This window comes from Serinus canaria, chromosome W (assembly GCF_022539315.1).
Source record: "Serinus canaria isolate serCan28SL12 chromosome W, serCan2020, whole genome shotgun sequence".
NCBI classification, from domain to species: Eukaryota; Metazoa; Chordata; class Aves; order Passeriformes; family Fringillidae; genus Serinus; species Serinus canaria.
This window is the reverse complement of record NC_066342.1, coordinates 1-20,647: the sequence shown is the minus strand read 5'-3', so window position 1 is coordinate 20,647 and position 20,647 is coordinate 1. Positions and strand designations below refer to the sequence as shown.

At 41.8% G+C, this 20,647-nt stretch overlaps 1 protein-coding gene across 1 annotated transcript in view; it reads left to right on the top strand.

Annotated features, from left to right (window-relative positions):
* LOC103824792 (arrestin domain-containing protein 3-like) overlaps positions 1-20,641 on the top strand; it is a 78,790-nt gene extending 58,149 nt beyond the window's left edge. The window contains exon 8 of the mRNA XM_050986390.1: positions 20,285-20,641. Within this exon, the coding sequence (XP_050842347.1) occupies positions 20,285-20,326 (42 nt within the window). The 3' untranslated portion in view covers positions 20,327-20,641. The remainder of the gene's footprint in view (positions 1-20,284) is intronic.
* Positions 20,642-20,647: the final 6 nt, after the last annotated feature.

Sequence of the window (20,647 nt, the reverse complement as noted above, 5' to 3'; positions counted from 1 at the left end):
GTCATACCTAATTGATGATACCCAAAAGTTTTTGTGCATCATTTAATGTTTGGACTTTGGTTGAAAATTGTATCGTTTGTGACTGTATTGTTTGATCTAATATTTTAACTCCTAAGTATTTCCATGGGGGTTGTTGTGTCACCTTTTCTGGTGCAATTTGCTACCTGAACTCTTGCAGTGCCTGCATCAATTTTGGCTGAATCTGTAAAAGGCCTTCTTTGGTTGGGGTTGCTATTAAAATGTCATCCATATAATGATAACAGTATGCTCCTGGGAATTGTTCTCTCACTAGTGAGAGTGCCTGTGCAACATACCACTGACAAATTGTAGGGCTATTTTTCACACCATGTGGCAGCACTTTCCAGTGATAACACTCAACTGGTGCTGTATGATTGATGGAGGGCACTGTAAATGCAAACTTTGGGGTGTAATCAGGATGTAAGGGAATAGTGAAAAAACCAAAATTGACATTAAAAATGTCCCAGGTGGCAGGTATCATAGTTGGGGATGGCATTCCAGGCTGTAAAGCACCTATACTTTCCATAATTGCATTAATTATCCTTAAGTCATGGAGTAACCTCCATTTACCTGATTTCTTTTTAATCACAAACACAGGAGTGTTCCATAGACTTGTTGATGGCTCAATATGTCTTTGATTTAATTGTTCTTGAACTAACAATTTAAGGGCATTTAGTTTTTCTTTTTCGTGGGGCCACTGATCAACTCACACTGGTCGTTCAGTGAGCCACTTTAAAGCTAATGTAGGATGCTTTATGCCCTTCAGTACAGTGGCCCCTGTTAAAAATCCATTCCTACCCAAACTCCCCATGCTGACAAGACATCCCTTCCCCGTAGATTGAGTGGCGCAGCAGTAACATAGGGACGGATCGTGGCGGTCTGTCTGTCCTTCTGGATTCTTAACTAACACAGGTTTACTACTTAAGTAACTTTATGTGGTACCTCCGAGGCCAGCGACAACAGATTCTACAGCTGTGATGGGCCATGACTGAGGCCATGTGTTAGCAGATATGATAGTAACATCTGCTCCAATATTTATCATCCCACTAACTTTGATGTGAGATGGATTTGCCTGAGGCATTGTAAGAATACAAACCATCAGATACGACCTGAGTCCAGTATACTTGAGGTTCTCCCGTCAATCCGAAGCTTAAGTCTCCTTGCAGCTTTGAATCTGTTTTAGGGACACAAGACTTAAAAGGTATAAGTTAAACAAAGTGACTTTTAGCTAGGATGGTCACAGGAGGAGTAGGTGTTAATACCATGGCACATATTTGTCCAGTATAGTCTGCATCTATAACTCCCAACATTAGGCTTTCGTGGGCGGTATATACCATCCCCACACTCCCTGTTTTTGTTTTAACAACCATAACATGAACATATTTCAACTTATTAAATTCAGGAGAGTATTTAACATAGCATGCACTTTTCTTACTATGAACAGTAAACCAATACATCTAATAAAACAACTAGCACTATCGAGCAAAAATCAGCAAGGTAATACTTATAATTGCCTAAATACTTTACCATCACCCAGAGTCTGCCATCGCTGGGCAGCCCCATTTTACAGCAAGGACCTGGCGAACCTTTTCTGGGAAAGGTTTCCAAGTTTACTTTAAAAAGGGGGTCCAGCTTTTTTAAGATCAAGTTAGCAAGTCAAAATGACTTGATTACACTTTCAGTGCAGAAACACCTGGGTCTGACAGTATAATCCCCAGTCAGCCCGGGCTTGGACTTGGCTAGAGCCTTAAGCCTTGACTGAGAGGGTTTCCCTAAAATACCTAGAAGCAAACTTTTATTAATATAACTAAAGGAGTGGGTATAAATAACATTAAATCATTATCTTACAAGCAAATCACTTCATAAAAACTCTATGAATTATTGCTATCTGATTCCATTAATGCACCATAATCACACAGCTAAAATCGAATTTCCCGAATAAACAGTCATTTAGTTAAAATATGAGCACCTCACACTCAGTCCTCCAAGACAACAAAAGTTTTTTCGCGGTGTCCCACAGCCCCAGGCGCTAGTGGCTCTGCACACGGCATGGGCACACGCAGCACTGGGAGGGCTTAATAAAATAATGGGATATAAGGCTAAAACAATAAAAAGTTAGTTATATAATACTAAATAACTGTACTGAAAAATTCACAACAAAATACATTGTTTAAAAAAATAGGTGAGTAACTGGAAATATAACCAGTTTTACCAGGGCTGGGTGTCCCTCAGGGCTTCAGATCTGTATCAAGTGTTACTTTGGTAGCTGGGCTGCTCCTTCCAATGCTTGAAAGTACCTGAAACACTTCAGCCAGGGACCATTGTGGGGGTGTCTAGTGTCCCAATGACTCATATGCAAAATTTGAATGCATAAAAATTCCCCACTGTGTCAACACATCCCACCCCCACAAAACCATGGCAACTGAAAACACAAAAGGTTTAACTGTGGCTATCCATGCATTAGGACCTGTTATTTGCACCAAGTGTTGGCTTTGCAGGCTTTCCGAGATTTTCACCCACACCAGAGAGTACCTGAGTCGTTAATGGCCAATCACTGGGCTATAGCAGCCACAGGGCCTGCAAGGTCTCCATAGCAGTCACTTGCCTAAGATAAGAAATGCCTAGTCATGATGACTGGACCAAGAAGCCCCTCTTCCTCCTTCGGACCCTTCTTATCTCTCTGTAAAACCATAGATCATATTCGCCTCGACCCTTATATTGGACTGTTTCCCAAAACCCCTATACCCTATATAAACCCCTATTTCTGTGCTGTACAGCAGAAGAGCTGTCACTGTGACCCTTCACAGAAGCTGCCAATAAAGACACCTCTGTAGAACCTCATACAGCCTTCTCCTCTCTCTCCCTGCATCTGCTGAGGCACTTAGCAAGCAAAGAGCAGAAATCACTAAAGAGTTGAATTCACCCAAAAGCTGATCTCACTTAAGAGCTGAGCTGCTTGCTAAGATTGCCTGCAGCTGGGAGACTGCCTGAGGGACCTGGACGGGTTGTGCTTAGCAGGACTTTGCTATCCGGACACCTATGGCAGCTGGGGTCAGAGAGACCCTGAAAACCCCTGCCGTAATAATGCACATAAGCCGGAGTGTGAAGAAGCCAAACAAAGGAGTTCCTAAAACATCAGAAAGTTTGCAAGAATGCTTGAATAATTTATGAAACACATGGATATGCATGTACCTCCATGATGTAATGGTATAAAGATAACCCTGTCTGTATGTACCTTCTGTGTTCTTTGGCTGTTGGCCAGGAGCACACCAGCATTGGATTTTTGTCTCTTATCTTATCCCATATTATACTTTACAAAAGTTCTTCATCTTGAATTCCTTTTTTCAAAACCCCTTCTCCTTCTTGTTCCCACTCAAAGGCAAAATACTGTAAGCGGGCATCCCCAGAAAGCATGTTTTAAATCAAGTACTGAATAGCAGCAGTGTGAGGATGGAACCTGGCTCAAGATTGTATAAGTATCTGGGACTGTGGAGTGCCTGGGTTTAATAGTCTCACCTACTATTCTCAGGTCGTGCACCATAACTGGCTGGATAGGAGTGTTATAGGGAGACATACACAGCTCCAAAAGATGTCTTTAACAGGGATTCAGCAACAGGCTGAAAACAACTTTCCTTCCTTCCTTCCTTCCTTCCTTCCTTCCTTCCTTCCCGTCCTTCCTTCCTTCCTTCCTTCCTTCCTTCCTTCCTTCCTTCCGTCCTTCCGTCCTTCCTTCCTTCCTTCCTTCCTTCCTTCCTTCCTTCCTTCCTTCCTTCCTTCCTTCCTTCCTCCCTCCCTCCCTCCCTCCCTCCCAAGAGGGTATTGCATTTTAGACACCAGTTGTCCAGGTCACCTCAGAGTAATCTGGAGATGCTCCATATCCAGTTTTCTATATTCCCCTGGGACTGCCCACACTTCTGAGTTCAAATTAACACACATTCCTTAAAAAAAATTCAAAGCACCTGAGCAAACCCTGCTACATGAATAGCCCAGGTGGGTACACCTTGCAGGACTAAAACCTGCTATTCCATAGCTGTGATACTCACAAACAAATAACACAAAGAGGAAACTCCACACATTCAGCAAACTCTCACCGGTATCCCCCTGTTACTTTTATACCAGCAAAGTTCAAATTAACACACACACATGCAGCAATAGTGGTTGAATAAACCACACCTGCTCATCTTTCCCACTTATCAAAAGAACATTTGAACAATTGTCCCCCCCTTTGGCATAAAATTCAAATTAGACAGAGGCTCTCATGTCTACTAGGAAACACACTCCTTGGTCCAGCAAGGGCTCCAGTGTGGTGAGCCCCTGGTACAAAAGGAGATCCTGACACCCTTAACAATTCATTTCTAATGTTCTCTTTTTTACAAATGGCACATTGATTCCTTCCCAATCACTTTCCTGTTGGCTGCCCCCTTCCCTTTGGTCCTGGGGCTCCCTGCACTTTTTCCCATTGGGGCTGGAAAACTGCCATTATCCTTGTCTGTACCTTTACCTTTTCTTTATACTTTCTTTCATATACGTGATGTGCCTTTCTAACCAATTCCTGCAAGGGCCCACTCTGCTACTGTTAGAAATGAGAGCACAGTCCCAGTACTAAAAGTGATTTCAGCATTTATTATAATAAAAAGAAAGGCCTAAAGCAAGGGGGCCCATGGGCTGAACAGGAGCGTTCCTGTCGAGGATGCTGCAGTGCCGGTGCTGGGTCTTCTTCAGCAGTGATGTCCCCGATGTTCCAGGTAGAGCAGCACGGATTCAGTGGGTCAGATACCCCCTTTTTATCCTGTTTTTTGTCCCTTTGGATTGGTTTCTTTTTGGATCCTTCATTTGCATGAAGGTTTAATGCACTTGTTTGGCCCATTACAGTTCTGTCCAGGTCTAATTTGACCTCCTGCTGGGTGCAGATTTGCCCCCAAGCAGGCTGCATAGGCCGGATAGCTCAGTCCTCTGTGGAACAGACTGCTGAAGAACCCACGCAGCTCTCAGCCGCTGGCAACCATAGCAAGCTTAAGGGATATCAGCTCTTTAGTAATTATCAGCTCTTTGTGATTCCAGTTCTTTGCTTGCTAGGTGCCTAGGCAGGCCGGCAGACACAAGGTGAAAGAGGAGAAGGCCGTTCTGGCGTTCCACAGCAATGTCTTTATTGGATGTTCTGCGAAGTTCCAGTGACGACTCTTCTCCAGAACCGGGCTAAAACAGCCCATTATATAGGGTATGGGGGGATCAGATATTGTCCAATAGCAGGGGTTAAGGAAAGTGACCTATAGGGTTATAGAGAGAGATAAGCTGGGGTCTGAAGATGGAAGAGAGGGGCTTCTAGCTATTCACCATGACTTGGCATTTCCTATCTTTGGGCCTCTGCCCTCCACGGGGCCCTAGCAGGCCCATGGTCTGGTACACAGGTCAGCTTGTTTCGCTTGGGGGGTGGTGCACTTTACTTAAGTGTATTATGGTATGTTGAGTGCTGTATTTCTTATAACTACCCTTTTAACACCTTTTACAATAACCAAACTAACAGTACATGTTTAACAATTATCAACTATTTTACAACCATTTCTAACCTATTTTTACCAATTCCCTTTTGTATTTGCGGGGTTCCCAGATGAAGGGAGGAATGATGAATGTGACTCCATGTTCTTAGAAGGCTAATTTATTATTTTAAGATACTATAATATATTAAAGAATACTATACTAAACTATATAAAGAATACAGAAAGGATACTTACAGAAAGCTAAAAAGATAATAATGAAAACTCGTGACTCCTTCCAGAGTCCAACACAGCTTGACCGTAATTGGTCATTAAGTCAAAACAATTCACATGAACCCAATGAAACAACCACCTGTTGGATAAACAATCTCCAAACACATTCCAAAGCAGAAAAACACAGGAGAAGGAAATGAGATAATATTGTTTTCCTTTTTCTCTGAGGCTTCTCAGCTTCCCAGGAGAAGAATCCCGGACAAGGGGATTTTTCCAGAAAATATGATGGTGACAATTCCCCCCTCTAACTATTTGATCAGGCTTCTAGCCTGAATCAACCTTTTAAAGTTTAACTTCTACTTTTCTCAGTTTCTCGTGCTGTTCAAGTATATCTCTGGCATTCTGATCACTCTGTTCTTTTATTAACATTACCTTTTCGCCATTTTTCCCTTCTACATTACCTTGCAGCATGATGCTGCTTTGGACAATGCTGGTCACTATCTGGAATAGACATGGAATTACACATGGCAGTAATATTACACTTGCTAGTGCACACACCACAAAGAAGACCAATTTCTTCCACCATTTACCCTCCCAGGTGAACAAGTCGTCCCACCAATTGGATTCTCCAAACAAGGGGGTCCATTTTTGTGTTCCACCATAAGGTAGTTTTCTAATATTTTGAGTAATGTTTTTAATTACATGACCATGGTCATGGATCTCTAGGCAGCATTCTGAAGTATTAAATTTCCCACAGATCCCTCCTTCCCCTGCGAGGAGGTAGTCCACTGCCAATCGGATCTGGTAAAGTACTGATCTTGTTTGTTGCTGCTGGTTTAAGAGATCAATGGTCAGAGTTGTTTGATTGGACATTTTTTCAAGTACTGCTTGTAAACGGATTATTTGATTGAGCATATATACTGGGGTTCTGTGCCCCCAGGATCCATCTTGGGCCCAGGTAGCTGACCCATAAGTATTGATAATCTTTTGTAGGGTCCAAATTTCATTGTTCCAATTTTGGGTTTCACCAAATAAACTCCTTTCTGGCCAGATCATCATATATTATATTGGGACTCCCAAGTTTGATTTCGCATCCTTAGGCAGTAAGAAAAAGGATGGTTTTATTGCTCCAATTGTGCAACTCCTGGTCCACCCTCCCGGTAACTTCACATATACCGTGTTACCACAGATCCAAAATAAATTTTTAGAGCCATCCCAGAAATTAGAATCTTGATTTGTTATATGTTTCCAATATTTGGATAGGGTTTCTATTGCCCAGAATGGGTTAATATAATCTCCTAAGCATTCAAACATTTTTTCTTTTTCACTGTATACACATCTACTTTTGTTTTTTTTTATTGACCAATATGAATGGGGAGTTTCTGGGATCCACCTGGTGTGTGTGTCATTTGCTGCTAGATATTTTTTACATGGAGTTTCTCCTACTTCTATAGTATACCTTTTCCCTTTTCTTGATAAACACTCTTCCCCAATTATTGTTGATTTAAGCTTCCACTTTCCTTCCATTCTTTGGGTACTACCATTCTTTTTCTTGATGTAATCCATTTTAAAATGTCTAGGGGACTTAAAGTGATACTGTCCCACCGCCAAATCTCACTTAAGTGTGTCCCCCCACACACCCAACAATCAGTCAAATTAAATTCTTTTGTAATCTTTTCCACCATATTGACAAAAGGATTTTTACCATATATTTGTCCCTCTTTGTCCCTTTGTCTTTTCAATTGCACTGCTTTCTCTTTGAATGTATCCTCTAAGTTGGTTTCATTTTCTTGTTCAAAACATACCCATCTTGCTTTCATAGGGCACTCTCCTGACATCCTCCAGCTTGGGTTTGCAATATTTTTAGCCAACCAATATATCTTATTATCCTCTTTACAGGTTGTTAACTGGGAGTTATTGATACATTTGGGATTCATGTTTGTGTGTACTCTGATTAATACACTTAGTGTATCTCCTCTATACAAGGGATAGTAACACTTCTCACAAGTGTTTCCTCCACTTCCAATGAAGTGGATGAGTAGTAGCATTGGGAGTCTGGTATGGGCTGGCCTCCTCACTTCTCAATCCGCAGAGGTTTTCTTGGTGCCCAGAGAGTATTTCCTGGAGGTAGTTCCCGATCCAGTCTTGCCTCCCACATCTGGTTTCCCCTTCTTCTGGAGACATTCTGCCATGACCCTTATCGTACCAACTCCCTTCCCTCAATTTGGTCCCAATTAAGGTTGCAAGGAGAGCAAGTGCTATATGGAATAGTACCAGAAACTGAGATGTTATTTTGATTGTCAATTCTTAGCTAAACAAAACTTAAACTTATACTATAATTATAATTATAACAAACATTAACAAAATTTAGGGATATACAGATAACAATGTAGATGTTTCCCAAGTAGGATTGTGTTCAGGGTTACGCTTCCTTCAGTGTTTTCCTCAGGACCAATTTCAAGTCTTTATCATCTCTGCTGGCTATAGTCCATTCGCTTGCCTCAGCTGGGGGTTGTACTGGACCATTCACTCGACTTGCATGATTCCACCCCTGCTCCTTTGTTCTTACTGCAGTGTTTGTTGTAAGCAGCACCTGGAAGGGGCCTTCAAAGCGAGCAGTTAGTGGAGGGTTTTTCCATGATTTAATCAATACCCAGTCTCCTGGGTTAATACCATGTATTTTACAGTTCAGTGGGGAAGTTAGGGGAAGGTAGCCCTTTTTCCTTAGTTCTTCTAGGGTTGTTGTTACTGTTTCTATATATTTTTGCATTGTCGTCCCCCCCTCTAGATGTTCCCCAATAATATATGTGGTAAGCAAGAAAGGCAGCCCAAACAACATTTCGTAAGGAGAGACCCCCTAGATCTGTTCTGGGTCTGGTTCTAATTTATAATAGGGCTAGTCTTGAAAGGTGCAATTTACTGTGACCCCAAGATACGTGAAAAGTCTCTGTTTCGGCCCGGGCGCTCAAAGAATGAGTAGTTCTTCAGTTCTCAGTCTCAGAGTTGTTTATTGCGTCTTTTTTATAAAAATTTTTCTCCTGCCCTGCCGAGGTCCATCCATCAGGACAGTTCCAGGCACACTGCCTGCCCCCGAGGCGGTGTTATCTCTTTATACAAAAAACTACATATAACATGTTTACAATTACTTCCCAATACCTATGACCTATGTTAGACAGTGAGCTTCTACTCTAAACCAGTCTAAAAGTGCCAACATCACAGCCGAAGATGGAGGCAGAGAAAAAGAAGAAGAAAGGCTGGACACACCCAAATCCCTCCATCTTGCCCCCGAAACCCCCATTCTAGAAACCCCAAAAATCTATTTTTTCACCCAGTGATAATTTTTTTATTACACTACTTAAACTGCTGTGGCTTGCAGGTCTTTATACAAAGCTGGTAATTTCCTCCACAGGTCATAATTGAACCCACAGGTGTTCTGGGCTCTGTGTCAGGGTCTCTGAGCCCCCTGGCAGGGGTCCCGGCAACTCTGGACACCCAGAGGGTTGTCCTGAGTTCTGACAGGCTAGTGGTAAACATTTGACCCAATTCCATTGGGTTTCTAAGACCAATTTTGTTAAGATATTCTTTAAGGTTTGATTCACCCTCTCGACCCTCCCAGAACTCTGAGGGTGCCAAGGGGTGTGTAACTCCCACTTTATTCCCAGGGCCCTGATGACCTGTTGCAGAACACTGGATGTAAAGTGGGGGCCACGGTCCGAGTCAATAATATTTACTAGCCTATATCTCGGAATAATTTCTTCCAAGAGAACTTTTGTCACAGTTTGGGCTGTCTCCCTTCTCATGGGGAATGCTTCAACCCAGTGTTAGAAGTTCAACTATGACCAATATATGTTTATACCCTTGGGCTCGAGTTAATTCAGTAAAATCAACCTGAATACTCTGGAAAGGTCTTATGGCTAATTTCCTCCCTCCTGGAGTGGTTTTTTGCATCACTTTTTTGTTGACTTTTTGGCAGGTTAAACATTCTCCTGTGATGGATCTGGCTATTTCATATATTCCCATCCCCATGTGTTATGGATTGAGTTTGGCGTAATGTTAGTGCTTTTATGAGAATACTTTTTTTTTTTGTATTTACTGAGAGATGTGATCAGAGATAGAGTAGAGCAGGTTTTAACTTAAGATTGAAAGAAAAAAATTTTAGTAACTTAAAATTACAAGGAAAAACACACAGAACACAGGATGAAAACTTTTTAAATTTTTTCTTCCTTCCCCCACTAAATTTCTAATTCTGTTACTATTTTTTAGATTACTCGCTTTTAGTCTATCACTACTCTTTAGATAATTAATTTTCAATTTTTCGAGAAGAGAGGAGTCTTTTTTGCACTACAGACTTTTTTAGGAAACAGTCGAAACTTTTCGTGTTTTTGTGTCATGTGTGGCACTGTCTGGAGAACATTTGCTATCATGACTTTTTCTTTTTATGTTTAGTGTTCTCACTACTGCACATGGACATTGCTTTTAGGATTTTTTTTTTAAGGATGCTTTGTTTAGTTTTAAAAAGAGCACAGTCTCTTTTTTTTTGGGACACTTGTCTTTTCTAAATTTCAGTCCTTGGGGCTCAGGGGTCTTTTGAAGAGAGATCATTTTTTTCTTCTTCTTCGAAGATGGAGGGCACTACTACTACTCTTTTCACTCGTCTTTGTTCACACACTTTTACATCACTGCACTCTCCTGGCTCTGAGCTATTGCTTCTCCTTAGAATGCAGTTTCTGTGTTACAGGAACTCAAGGGTTTTGCTATGGCGATTTAAGAAAAAAGTTTAGCTAAAGGCTACTCTATAATTTTTTTTCACTTAGGATTTTTTTTAATTTCTCTCAATGTCTTTCACTTGCTCTTTTTCTTGCTATCTCACTTTATCTCATTAACTTCAGGAAGAATCAGCATTTGCAAGGTTTCCATCATCCCAAGAAGGGTTAAAAGTCCCAGGCTCTGCCGGTTTGGTTCATGAACTCTCACGACTGGCTGCCCTGCTGGGCACTCTCCCTCTTCTCTTTCACGCCAGCTGCGCTATCACAGGCACAGGCTGCTCTCTCTCTCTCTCTCTCTCTCCGGGGGGTTGGAAATGGGGGATGGCTGCCTGAAGCCCTCGCAGTGCAGTGGTCCTCCACCCTTCGGCCCAGGCCTGGCCTACCTCCCTCCGGCCGCATGGCTCCCCTCCCCGCCCCCCCGCCCCGCCCAGCTCGGAGCCAGGCAGGGGAGGGTCTGCTCTCTTCTAAGACCGGAACTCAAAGAGAGTTTCTTTTCGGAGTTCACAGCTTTTAACCCCCTGTGTTCTCAGAGGCCTATCTATGCCCTCAGTGGACAAACCAGGTGCCAATATTAAAATTTGAACACCGACTGGCGTGACTACACTATCTCAAAAAAAACTTCATTTCCTCTCAAACCACAACATTCTACTCTTTGCTTCTGAGAACACATATTTCTAAAGATACTACTACTTAAACAATAAAACTTCTACTAATCTATCTTAACCTAATACATGCTTTGATCTTATTCTTCTTGATTGCATCTCACAGTTTACTTTATTACTCGCCAAAAATTGATTTCAGGAAATGATCACATATTCCTTGTGTTCCCCAGTTAGTTAATAGGTGTATCTCTTCCATCACTTTCCTGGTTATTATTCGGTTGAATAGTTGTCGCCCATCTGGGGTTCACCACTTTCCATCCTCTGTTTTTACCCCTCCCATTTTCTCTATTTCTTTTAGCTCCTTGTCAATGAAACTTGGTACTCCCTCTTCCCTTATTTTGCCCAGGTCTTCTTTTACCCTCAGGACTATGGGTCCCCCATTTCTAAGGCTGCTTCTTTGGCCACCAGGTCTGCTATTTTTTTTCCTTGGATTTCAGGGGTATCCCCTTTTTGGTGGCCTTTAATATGGACTATGGCAATTTCTTTTGGTCCTCTGAGGGATTCGAGTACTTCCCTGAGCAGACTTTCATGTGCCAGATTTTTCCCTTTTGAGTTAAGGTATCCCCTCTCTTGCCAGATTTTTCCAAAGGTATGAGCTATCCCAAAGTCTTATCGAGAATCCATGTAGATTGTCCCTATATCTTCTACTAATAAATCTAAACCTCTCTTTAGGGCATATATCTCACAACTTTGTGCAGACCAATTTGAGGGTAATTTCCCTTTTTCTTTGAGTTCCCCTGCTTCAATAATGGCATATCCTGACGCCCTTTTTCCCATTAAAATTTGAGAGGATCCATCTATACACAAGACCCTTCCATATGGTAAGGGGTCTTCTTCTAGGTCTTCTCTTACTTTTGTTTGTATCTCAATTATCTCTATACTATTATGCTCTAAATTTTCCATTGGTTCCCCAGTTAGGAATTGAGCAGGATTTAAACATTTTGAGGTGACAATCTCTAGATTTTCGATATTTATCAGGGTTATTTCATACCTCAGGATTCGGCTGTCTGTTAGCCACTGAGGAGCTTTTTGTCTTAACACTGTCCTCAAGTCGTGGGGTATGTGTACTCAAATCCTTCAATTTAATGTAAGCTTTAGAGTGTCTTCTAATAATGTAGCTATGGCTGCCACAGCTTGAATACAGGCTGGCAACCCTCTTGCATCTGGATCTATTAATTTTCACAGATAAGCCACTGGCTTCCTGCTTCCCCCACAGTCTTGGGTTATTAATCCATAATCCCTTCATTAACATTAACAAACAGAACAAATGGTTTTCTTAAATTAGGCAGACTCAAAACTGGGGCTTTCATCAATCGAGCTTTAAAGTCTTGGAACCATTCGGTATCCTCCGGAATCCAGGCTACAGGTTCTGTGCTTATTAATTTTTCATACAAAAATTTTACAGTTTGAGTGTACTGATCAATCCATAATTTACAATAGCCCATTAGACCTAGTAGCTTTCTTACATCTCTTTTAGTCATAGGTGGTGGAATTGACAGGATTCCCACAACTCTTTCAGGACTGAACTTTTTGTACCCTTTTCCAATTAGATGACCCAAGTACTTTATCTCTTCTTCTACAAATTGGAGTTTTTTCTTTGATACTTTCAATCCTTTTTCTCCCAGAAAATTTTGTAAACTAATACTGGCCTGTTAGACTTGTTCTTAATCTTTGCCTGATATTAGTAGGTCATCCACATATTGCAGAATTTGTATTTCTTCCCCGGGTACAAAGGACTTTAAGAGATCCTCTAAGGCTCATTCAAATAGGTTAGGGGACTCTGTGAATCCCTGTGGAAGACTGTCGCATTGAGGGAGGCTCGGGACGCTCAATATGAGTGATCAGCAAGCTTCGTTTATTGATTAGAGCATCAGACATTTACGCACAACAAGTAATAAGCTCATGCATATTCTGTAAGCTAAGCAATCTATTGGTTATACTACAGATATCAGCTCCCCCCCATCTTCCTCATTCCTTACGACTTACATCTCCTTTTTCTCATGTGTCTCTCTCAGCTACAGCATCTTGTTATTGTAATACAGCTATGCTCAAGGCCACAGTGTCCTTGCAGGTGCAGGGGCTCAGATTAGCTGGGTCCGGTACTTTTCCAATTCTTGGTCAGCTATCCAGAGCATGTCTACGTGGCCTTTGTCACGTAGCCACCTCTCCACAGAAGGCGGGTCAACCTAAGTTGTTGTTTACATATGCAGTCTGGGTCTTCCCATTTGAAGGCAAACCAATTCCTGCTCCCCACCTCTAATGGACAGGCCCAGAAGGCATCTTTCAAATCTATTACTGAGAACCATGCATGTTCCTGTGGAATTTAACTGAGAAGAGTATATGGATTTGATACTATTGGATATCTGGAAATAGTTGGTTTGTTAATTTCCCTCTAATCCTGCACCAATTGATAGGTTCCACCAGCCTTTTTGACAGCATGAATTGGTGTATTATGTGGTGACATGCATGGTTCTAGTATGCCTTCTTCCACGACTCCCTGTATCACAGGTGTTAGTCCTCTCTGGCCTTCAGGGGAGATGGGATATTGTTTTATCTGAACAGGGGGGGGATTCCTGACTGCATTTCTATCTTAATTGGTGGGATATTTAACAACCCTCCCCCTCCTCCTTCTGCCCAGACTATTGGATTCATTTCTCCCATATCCCGTTCAGTTAATAACATTATTTGGGGGTACCATCCTCCCCTCCTTTGGCACTACTCCGATTCCCATCTTTACTTGCTGGCCCTGCCTCAATAAGTTACAACCTAGTTTCAGGATATAAAGGAAATCAGCCCTGCATTCATTGAATCGCCTTTTATAATTGTGCTCTCTATAATCTGGGCTCCGAACAGTTCCCCTTTTGCTCTCTGCACTTGGCAGATCTTTTTGCTTACCTGAGCCCCTCTGGGGAACTTTGTCACACATGATCGATCAGGACTTGTGTCCACTAAAAACTCATATTCTTTGCTCTGGGGGCCAATTTCTAAGTTTACCAGGGGCTCTATCTGGTGTCCGATCTCATTCCCCAGAGTGTAGAGCTCCTGACACCCCTAATCATCATTTCCTCTCAGAATCTTCTCCAGGGTGTCCTGTTCTCTCTCAATTGCTTCATCCATTTGCAATTTTTTTACAAGACCGTTTAATGTGCCCTTTTCTGCCGCAGTAATAGCAATACACATCATCTAATGGTGTTTTTTTCCATTTACCCAGCTTTCCTTTATTTTCTGCTCCCCCTCTTGGCTCCCCTCTTCCCACTCCTACACTTTCTTTTGCTACCGCCACCATAGGTTTTGCTTTTGTCCTGTTCTTTTCCTCATCTCTCCTTAAATAAACTTTTAGAGCTTCCCTTAACAGATTGTTAATTCCCCTTTCTTGCCAGTCTTCTAATTTTTTTAATTTCCATCTAATGTCAGGCCAAGCTTTGGTAACAAACTGTACTTTGTATAGTACTTGGCCCTCTGGTCCATCAGGATCAATGTTGGAATGTAACTGAAAATTTTGTTTTAATCGATTTAGCCATGCCCCCGGGGACTCATCCTTTTCTTGACTCCCATCAAATGCCAATTTAGTATTGCTGCTTTTGGGTACAGATTCTTTTATGCCTCTTATAATAAGGGTCCTGTAGTCTCACATATTTCTTCGGCCCTCTTCCTGATTGGGATTCCAATTTGGGTCTGCTACAGGGAGTTTTTGCTCACCCAGGGGTCCAGTATGATTCTTCTTCTCCCAGATCTTTATCCCTGCTGACCTTATGAGGCGTATGTCCTCTGGGGAGACGAGGATGTTCATAACAGAATGCAGCTCCCCCTAGGTGTATATACTGGGACCCAGGAACTGATCTATTTGCTGAGCTGTGCTAATTGGGTCTTCCACTAAACTAACTAGCTGTTTTTAAAATATTCTTACTTCAGGAGCTGTCAGGGGTGCATTTACAAAACCTATTCCTCCTACCCCCGCCCAGCAGAACTTCCCTCAGGGGAAACAGCCTGTCCGGATTTACCTCTGGCCTTACAACACTTTTTGATCTGGTATTACAGTAAGGGCCAGCATCTGAAGGGTCATTTGACTGGCTCACTAATTCTTTGTTATCATTTTGGGAGGGTTCAGTTGTTAGGTTGGAGGATATATTCAGAGGTTTTTTTCTGAGGGAAAGGTGTTGTATTCTGACTTACAGTTTGAGCATGCTGCAGGTTAGTGAGTGTAGGAGGTGGCAGGGGAAAAGGATCAAGGGGTGGATATAAATGAGGGAGTGGGGTTGTTAGAGGGGGTAAAAATGACATGGAGATTCCCTGAGGAGATAGAGGAGAGGTGGGGATCATTGGAGGGGATAAAGGTAGGTTTTGAGAAGCAGGAGGCTGGGTGTTAAGTGGGGGGGTGGCTTGATACTTTGGAAGAATAGTTGGTGGGACTACATAATCAAGGGCATCCCACCTTTTTTTAATAACTCCCTTGTTTTCTTTATCTTTTTCCTCTGATTATTGGAACATCAGGGCCCCCAACGAAGGAGGAATGATGAGGAGGACTCCATCTTATCAGAAGGCTAATTAATTCTTATACTATATTATTCTATACTATATTACATTATATTATATTACATCTAAATAGAATCTGCCAAGCACTGCACTGCACTCCACTGCACAGCCCCTCGTGACTGTCAGCCAACAGTCCGCGCACACACACACACACACACACACCCCCACACACACCCACCCCTGGATTCAATTGGTCAGTGAATCAAAACACTCACACCAGAATCCAATTACCAATTCTCTTCAGGTAAACAATCTTCCACAATGCATTCCACTTGTGAACAAACACAGGCGCAGCAAATGAGATAAGAATTGTTTTTCCTATCTCTGAGGTTCAGACAATATGAATCCCAGAAATTTCTTGGGAAGTTGTACTTTGCTTTTCTCTGTGAAGAGAAATGTGGTGACATCTGATTTCTGCTCTTTATCCTTTTTTAGTTTTTATTCCTTAGAATCTCCTTCTAAGAATTTGACCCAGCAAGTAACATACTTCACTTCTTCTGAATTAGGGTTTTTTTGGTTACACACTTGTTGATATAATAAAGTACATAACCACTTATCTCTACTTCCATACCAGTGAATCATGATTTTAAAGGGTTAAGATTTTAGCTGAGGGTTAGAATCAATTCATATGGAAGTTAGATACACCAATGATAAGTTAATGATTATTAGATGCTTAAGCTAAAGCTAATTGTTATGTTATGAGCTTATTTGTGGAAGGAAATGGAGCAAGTGAACCATTATAGGAACATATTGCAACCTGTAGAACAACGCCCAGCACCTGGACTCTATGCCAATCCATTACAAAGCAGGGGGCCTTGGATAGTGCCAGAGGGTCACAGAGACCTGAGGAAGATGTTCCTGACTTCATCCCTGGGATCACTGACCCAATTTGAGACCACTGACCCAATTCAAGAGAAGAATTGGGCATATGTGAAAGACTAATAACCTCATTTTAATACAAAGCAGGGATGGGAGGTACTGGGTTTATGTATATATATTTTATTATGGGAAATAAATAGAAGGCAAAAATCCTTATGCGGTGTGGCCATGCATTTCAGGGACAATCCCCACAGTGCTGCCCACCGGCATGATAAACACACCACTTTCTAACTTTGACTAGTTAGAGAGTCATTGTCCATGATTTTTGGTTTTAACGATTCACCAAGGCCATTTTAAGGATTTTTGTTGTAATTTCCTCTTTGGCCAATGTTCCACACAATAGTAAACCATCCTCACTTGATCTAACTTTTTAGTTGTTTCCCACTTAATCCAGTCATCCGGTATATCACCAAGGGAGCTTCCAGGAGGAATATTCTTAATCTTTTTCCTTGGTCTCCCTCCTCATCTACTGTGGCTCTGACCCATGGTGATTTTCAGTTACTATAAGCTTTCGGGCTGGTAAATAAAACTGCTTACTGTTGCCAGCCCTTTAAAAAGTTCTGTCTTACTTTTTTTTTAATTTAGGAGAGAGAAGATCTCCTTCTAATCTCTTTCTGTTTATGCAACAGATCTCCTTGCCCTCAACAACTGATTTTGGTGCCCCTGGGCACTCTTATCTGACATTCTTATCTAAGGAGGACTTACTCTTTGTCACTCACATACACACATTCATTTACACCCTCAGGCATGTTCATTCATACTTAACAACTTCTGCTTAGCCGAGGTTTTGGGTCTTGGTGCCTTGCCCACTGTACAATGTAAGGTACTTTTTTTCGACACTCCATAGCCCTTGACTACTGACACCCCGAGTTTCCCCACTGACCTAGGTTCAGCACCCCCGTAAATTTTCTCTTTTCTTTTATTGAACAGAGTAAGGAAAAGTTAGCAAACTTCTTAGACTTACATGAAGTGGACCCCTGCTGCCAGAGAATCACTGGTCGGTGTAGGCCCCCACCCTGATCCCTTTCACCTCCCCTGAGGTTTGGCTATCCCTCTTCCCTAGAGATAGCCTCAGAGTCAGGGGTTCCGACAGGAAGGATCTTTTTATTATGTACTCCACCGAAGGTTTATTGCATCCACCATGCCAAAGGGATCAGGGAAAAAGATGAAGACCATGTGGCCTGCACAAGTTTAAGTATGGGGTCAGCAGCCAATGACCTGAGGGCACTGGGGAGGTGCAAAGGGCAACAACCTGTAGGGGGGATGAGGGATGAACAGTTGGGGTGGGCAGGGTCAACTGGCCAATAGGGGAAGCTATATAATGTAGATTGGCAGTAGTGCTGCAGAGCACCATAGGGCAAGTCCTCTCTATCAGCCTAGGTGGGGAAAACTCTATATGTTCCCACAACTCCCCTGTTTTATCTTACTATGAAAACTTCTCTAATGGATTTTTGCAGACGCTTAACTAAACAGGGAAACAAAAGTGGCTGCAGGGGGTATATATATATATATATATATATATATATATATATATATATACATAGCTTGACATTAGTTGCATCAGAGGCAGGCAATATTGGAGTGTTATAGATGAGTAGTGGGCTGATTGGCTCTCACAATTAAGGGATGAATATTGTGTATATGTTAAGAGAAGCTTTATTGATGTATGATTATGTTATTGTGGTTTGTTGTTTAGATGTCCTTTGTTTTCCCCATAGTCCCCTTTCCCCCCCTCTGTGTTGTTGCAACCAGACAGCCTGGGTTGTCCGAGACATGTAGAAAGAAGGCGTGTACATGTGCCCCTTGCATGGGGCAGTTAAGAATGGGGATAGCTTGTTGCTGGGGGAGTGCAGCATGACAATACCTGATCTCCAATCAAGTTCCAAAAAAGTAGTCTTCACCAATAAACGGCAAAGAAGAGTTGACTGACAGACTTTGGGAGGGGCCAGGGTTGCCTAATGCAACCCGGGGTACAAAAGGCGGAGCAGCCATTTTTCAGATGAGCTAGTGGCTTCTGGGTCACCTACTCCCAGCGCGCTGCCCTTTTTCCTTATTCAGTCCTTTTTTGTATTTGCTAAGGTTTCATAAACCTTCTAAAATTTTAAAGTGAGTGGTCATTTCTCACAGGACCCATTCTAAGGAGGTTGATTTTTTAATTTTTACTAAAGAGATTTCTGTGTGAGGTTTCCACGGACCCAAAAGACCACATTGTTTCATTTGGTAACTGCCCAATTTTTCCTTGAAGAATATCATATCCTAAAATGTTTTCCTCATGATCTGTGATTGCAAACATATATGAAGTCATCCATTTTTCTCCAGGTAACCATAAACGGACTTTAGTAATACAAACTATATTGTGGTTTCCGTTATAGCTGGCCAAATGAATATTTTTCTTTTTAAAATTTAAGTTTAATTTTGCAGCCTCTGTGAGAGTGATTAAAGAAATTTGGGTTCTGGTGTCAATTAGGAATTTTAAAAGATTTTTCTTGTGTCCCACTGGCAAATACACATAAGGGCTAATCTCGTTAGGAATGTACTGATATGCAGGTATGTGTGGCTACCCTAATGGCTCCTCAGCACCCATCAGTTTTCCTGTGTTGTAAAAGGATTGGGACTGATCCTTTTTCCTGTGAAGTGTTTGTGCTGTCTGCCGTTTTTCCTTTTGTCTTTTCCATGGCTTGAATTAACTCTGCTATCACAGTGTTAGACTGCTTTTTTAAGGCAGAGCTAGATATTCCCAGGGCTATAGCAGTCCTCCACAATTCCTTCCTTTTCTGTGGGGGTTAATTTGGCTAGGGTTTTCCCTTTTATTGGGTGAGTTGTGTTTAACAGCTCTCACCCTCTGTTTGGAGGACTTCCCCTATTTCTGGGGACTTTGCATAGTTAGGCACTTAGATCTTTTTCCTGGGTGTCCCAACTTATTTCTTTTCATTGGGATGCTATTTTGTGTGAGTGATCCACCCAGGTGGGGATCGGTCTCTGTGGGGCTTGTGGATTGTGTAAGGCTCTGTTATAGGCTATATCGTTTTTGATTTCATTTCTTCTCCCCACCAAATAATTTTTTAATACGGATGGGGCTCCTCTAATGAGGGGCCTCATTCTATCAGGGTCTACATCTGCAGAGATTGGAATGTCTCTGCACGATCATGCATTGCTTGTATACAGGCAGCTTTTCTTACTGCAGTGTTAACATTGTCTACCGAATGCATAGGAACCAAGGCTGGTTCCCCCCTTTCCATATTATTCATTCTGCCTGGCCAATATGCAACTCTGCTGGTAATAGCGTGAGGTTCACTAGGGGGTTGTGGCCCATGGTGTAAAAATATGCCTGTGCCCCAGAACCCATAGATTTCTGCTCCATCTAATAATACTTCATCTTCCGTTGTGAAACAAATTCGCCATAAGTATTCAGCTTCAGTTTATCCTGTTTTTCTTTTGTACTTTTTTTGGAGGTTTCCCATTTGCAGAGGATCCCAGGAGGTTGTTTTGGTCGTGTTTTGCCTCTGATCACCCTGGGGTCCTTCAGATATTTCATATTTTATTATGGGTTTCATTTAAAATTCTGTATCTTCTTCCTCTTTGAGAGGTAGAAGTTCTGTGCTTTCATCAGAATCTAATTCAATGCTTTCATTATCATTTTCATCAGAGCTTTCCCAGATATCACCATCCCAGTCTTCAGGTGATGTTATTAATTTTTGAAATTTTTTAACATCCACAGGTTTGGGAGCATGTAATGAAAAGAATTGATCAACTTACATGAGTTAACTATTAAAGGTTAGCAAATATTAATCATAAGGATGTGCCTATGCCTCGTCAAGATAAGAGAAACAGAATGCACCTTGTCAAGATTAGAGGAACAAATCCTATTGTCATCAGAAAACACTGAACCAGCCAGATGTAACTGGCTGCATCTTCTTCTACTCACAAAATGGTGTTTATCAGTGTGTCATGTCTCTCTAGGAAAATAACTACATATCTTGCAGTTTAGACAAATGACTTTTAACAAAGCTTAGAATAAGTTATATTAAGCAACACTTAAAATTGGAATGAATTAACTCTGATAGAAAGGAATAATAAACCT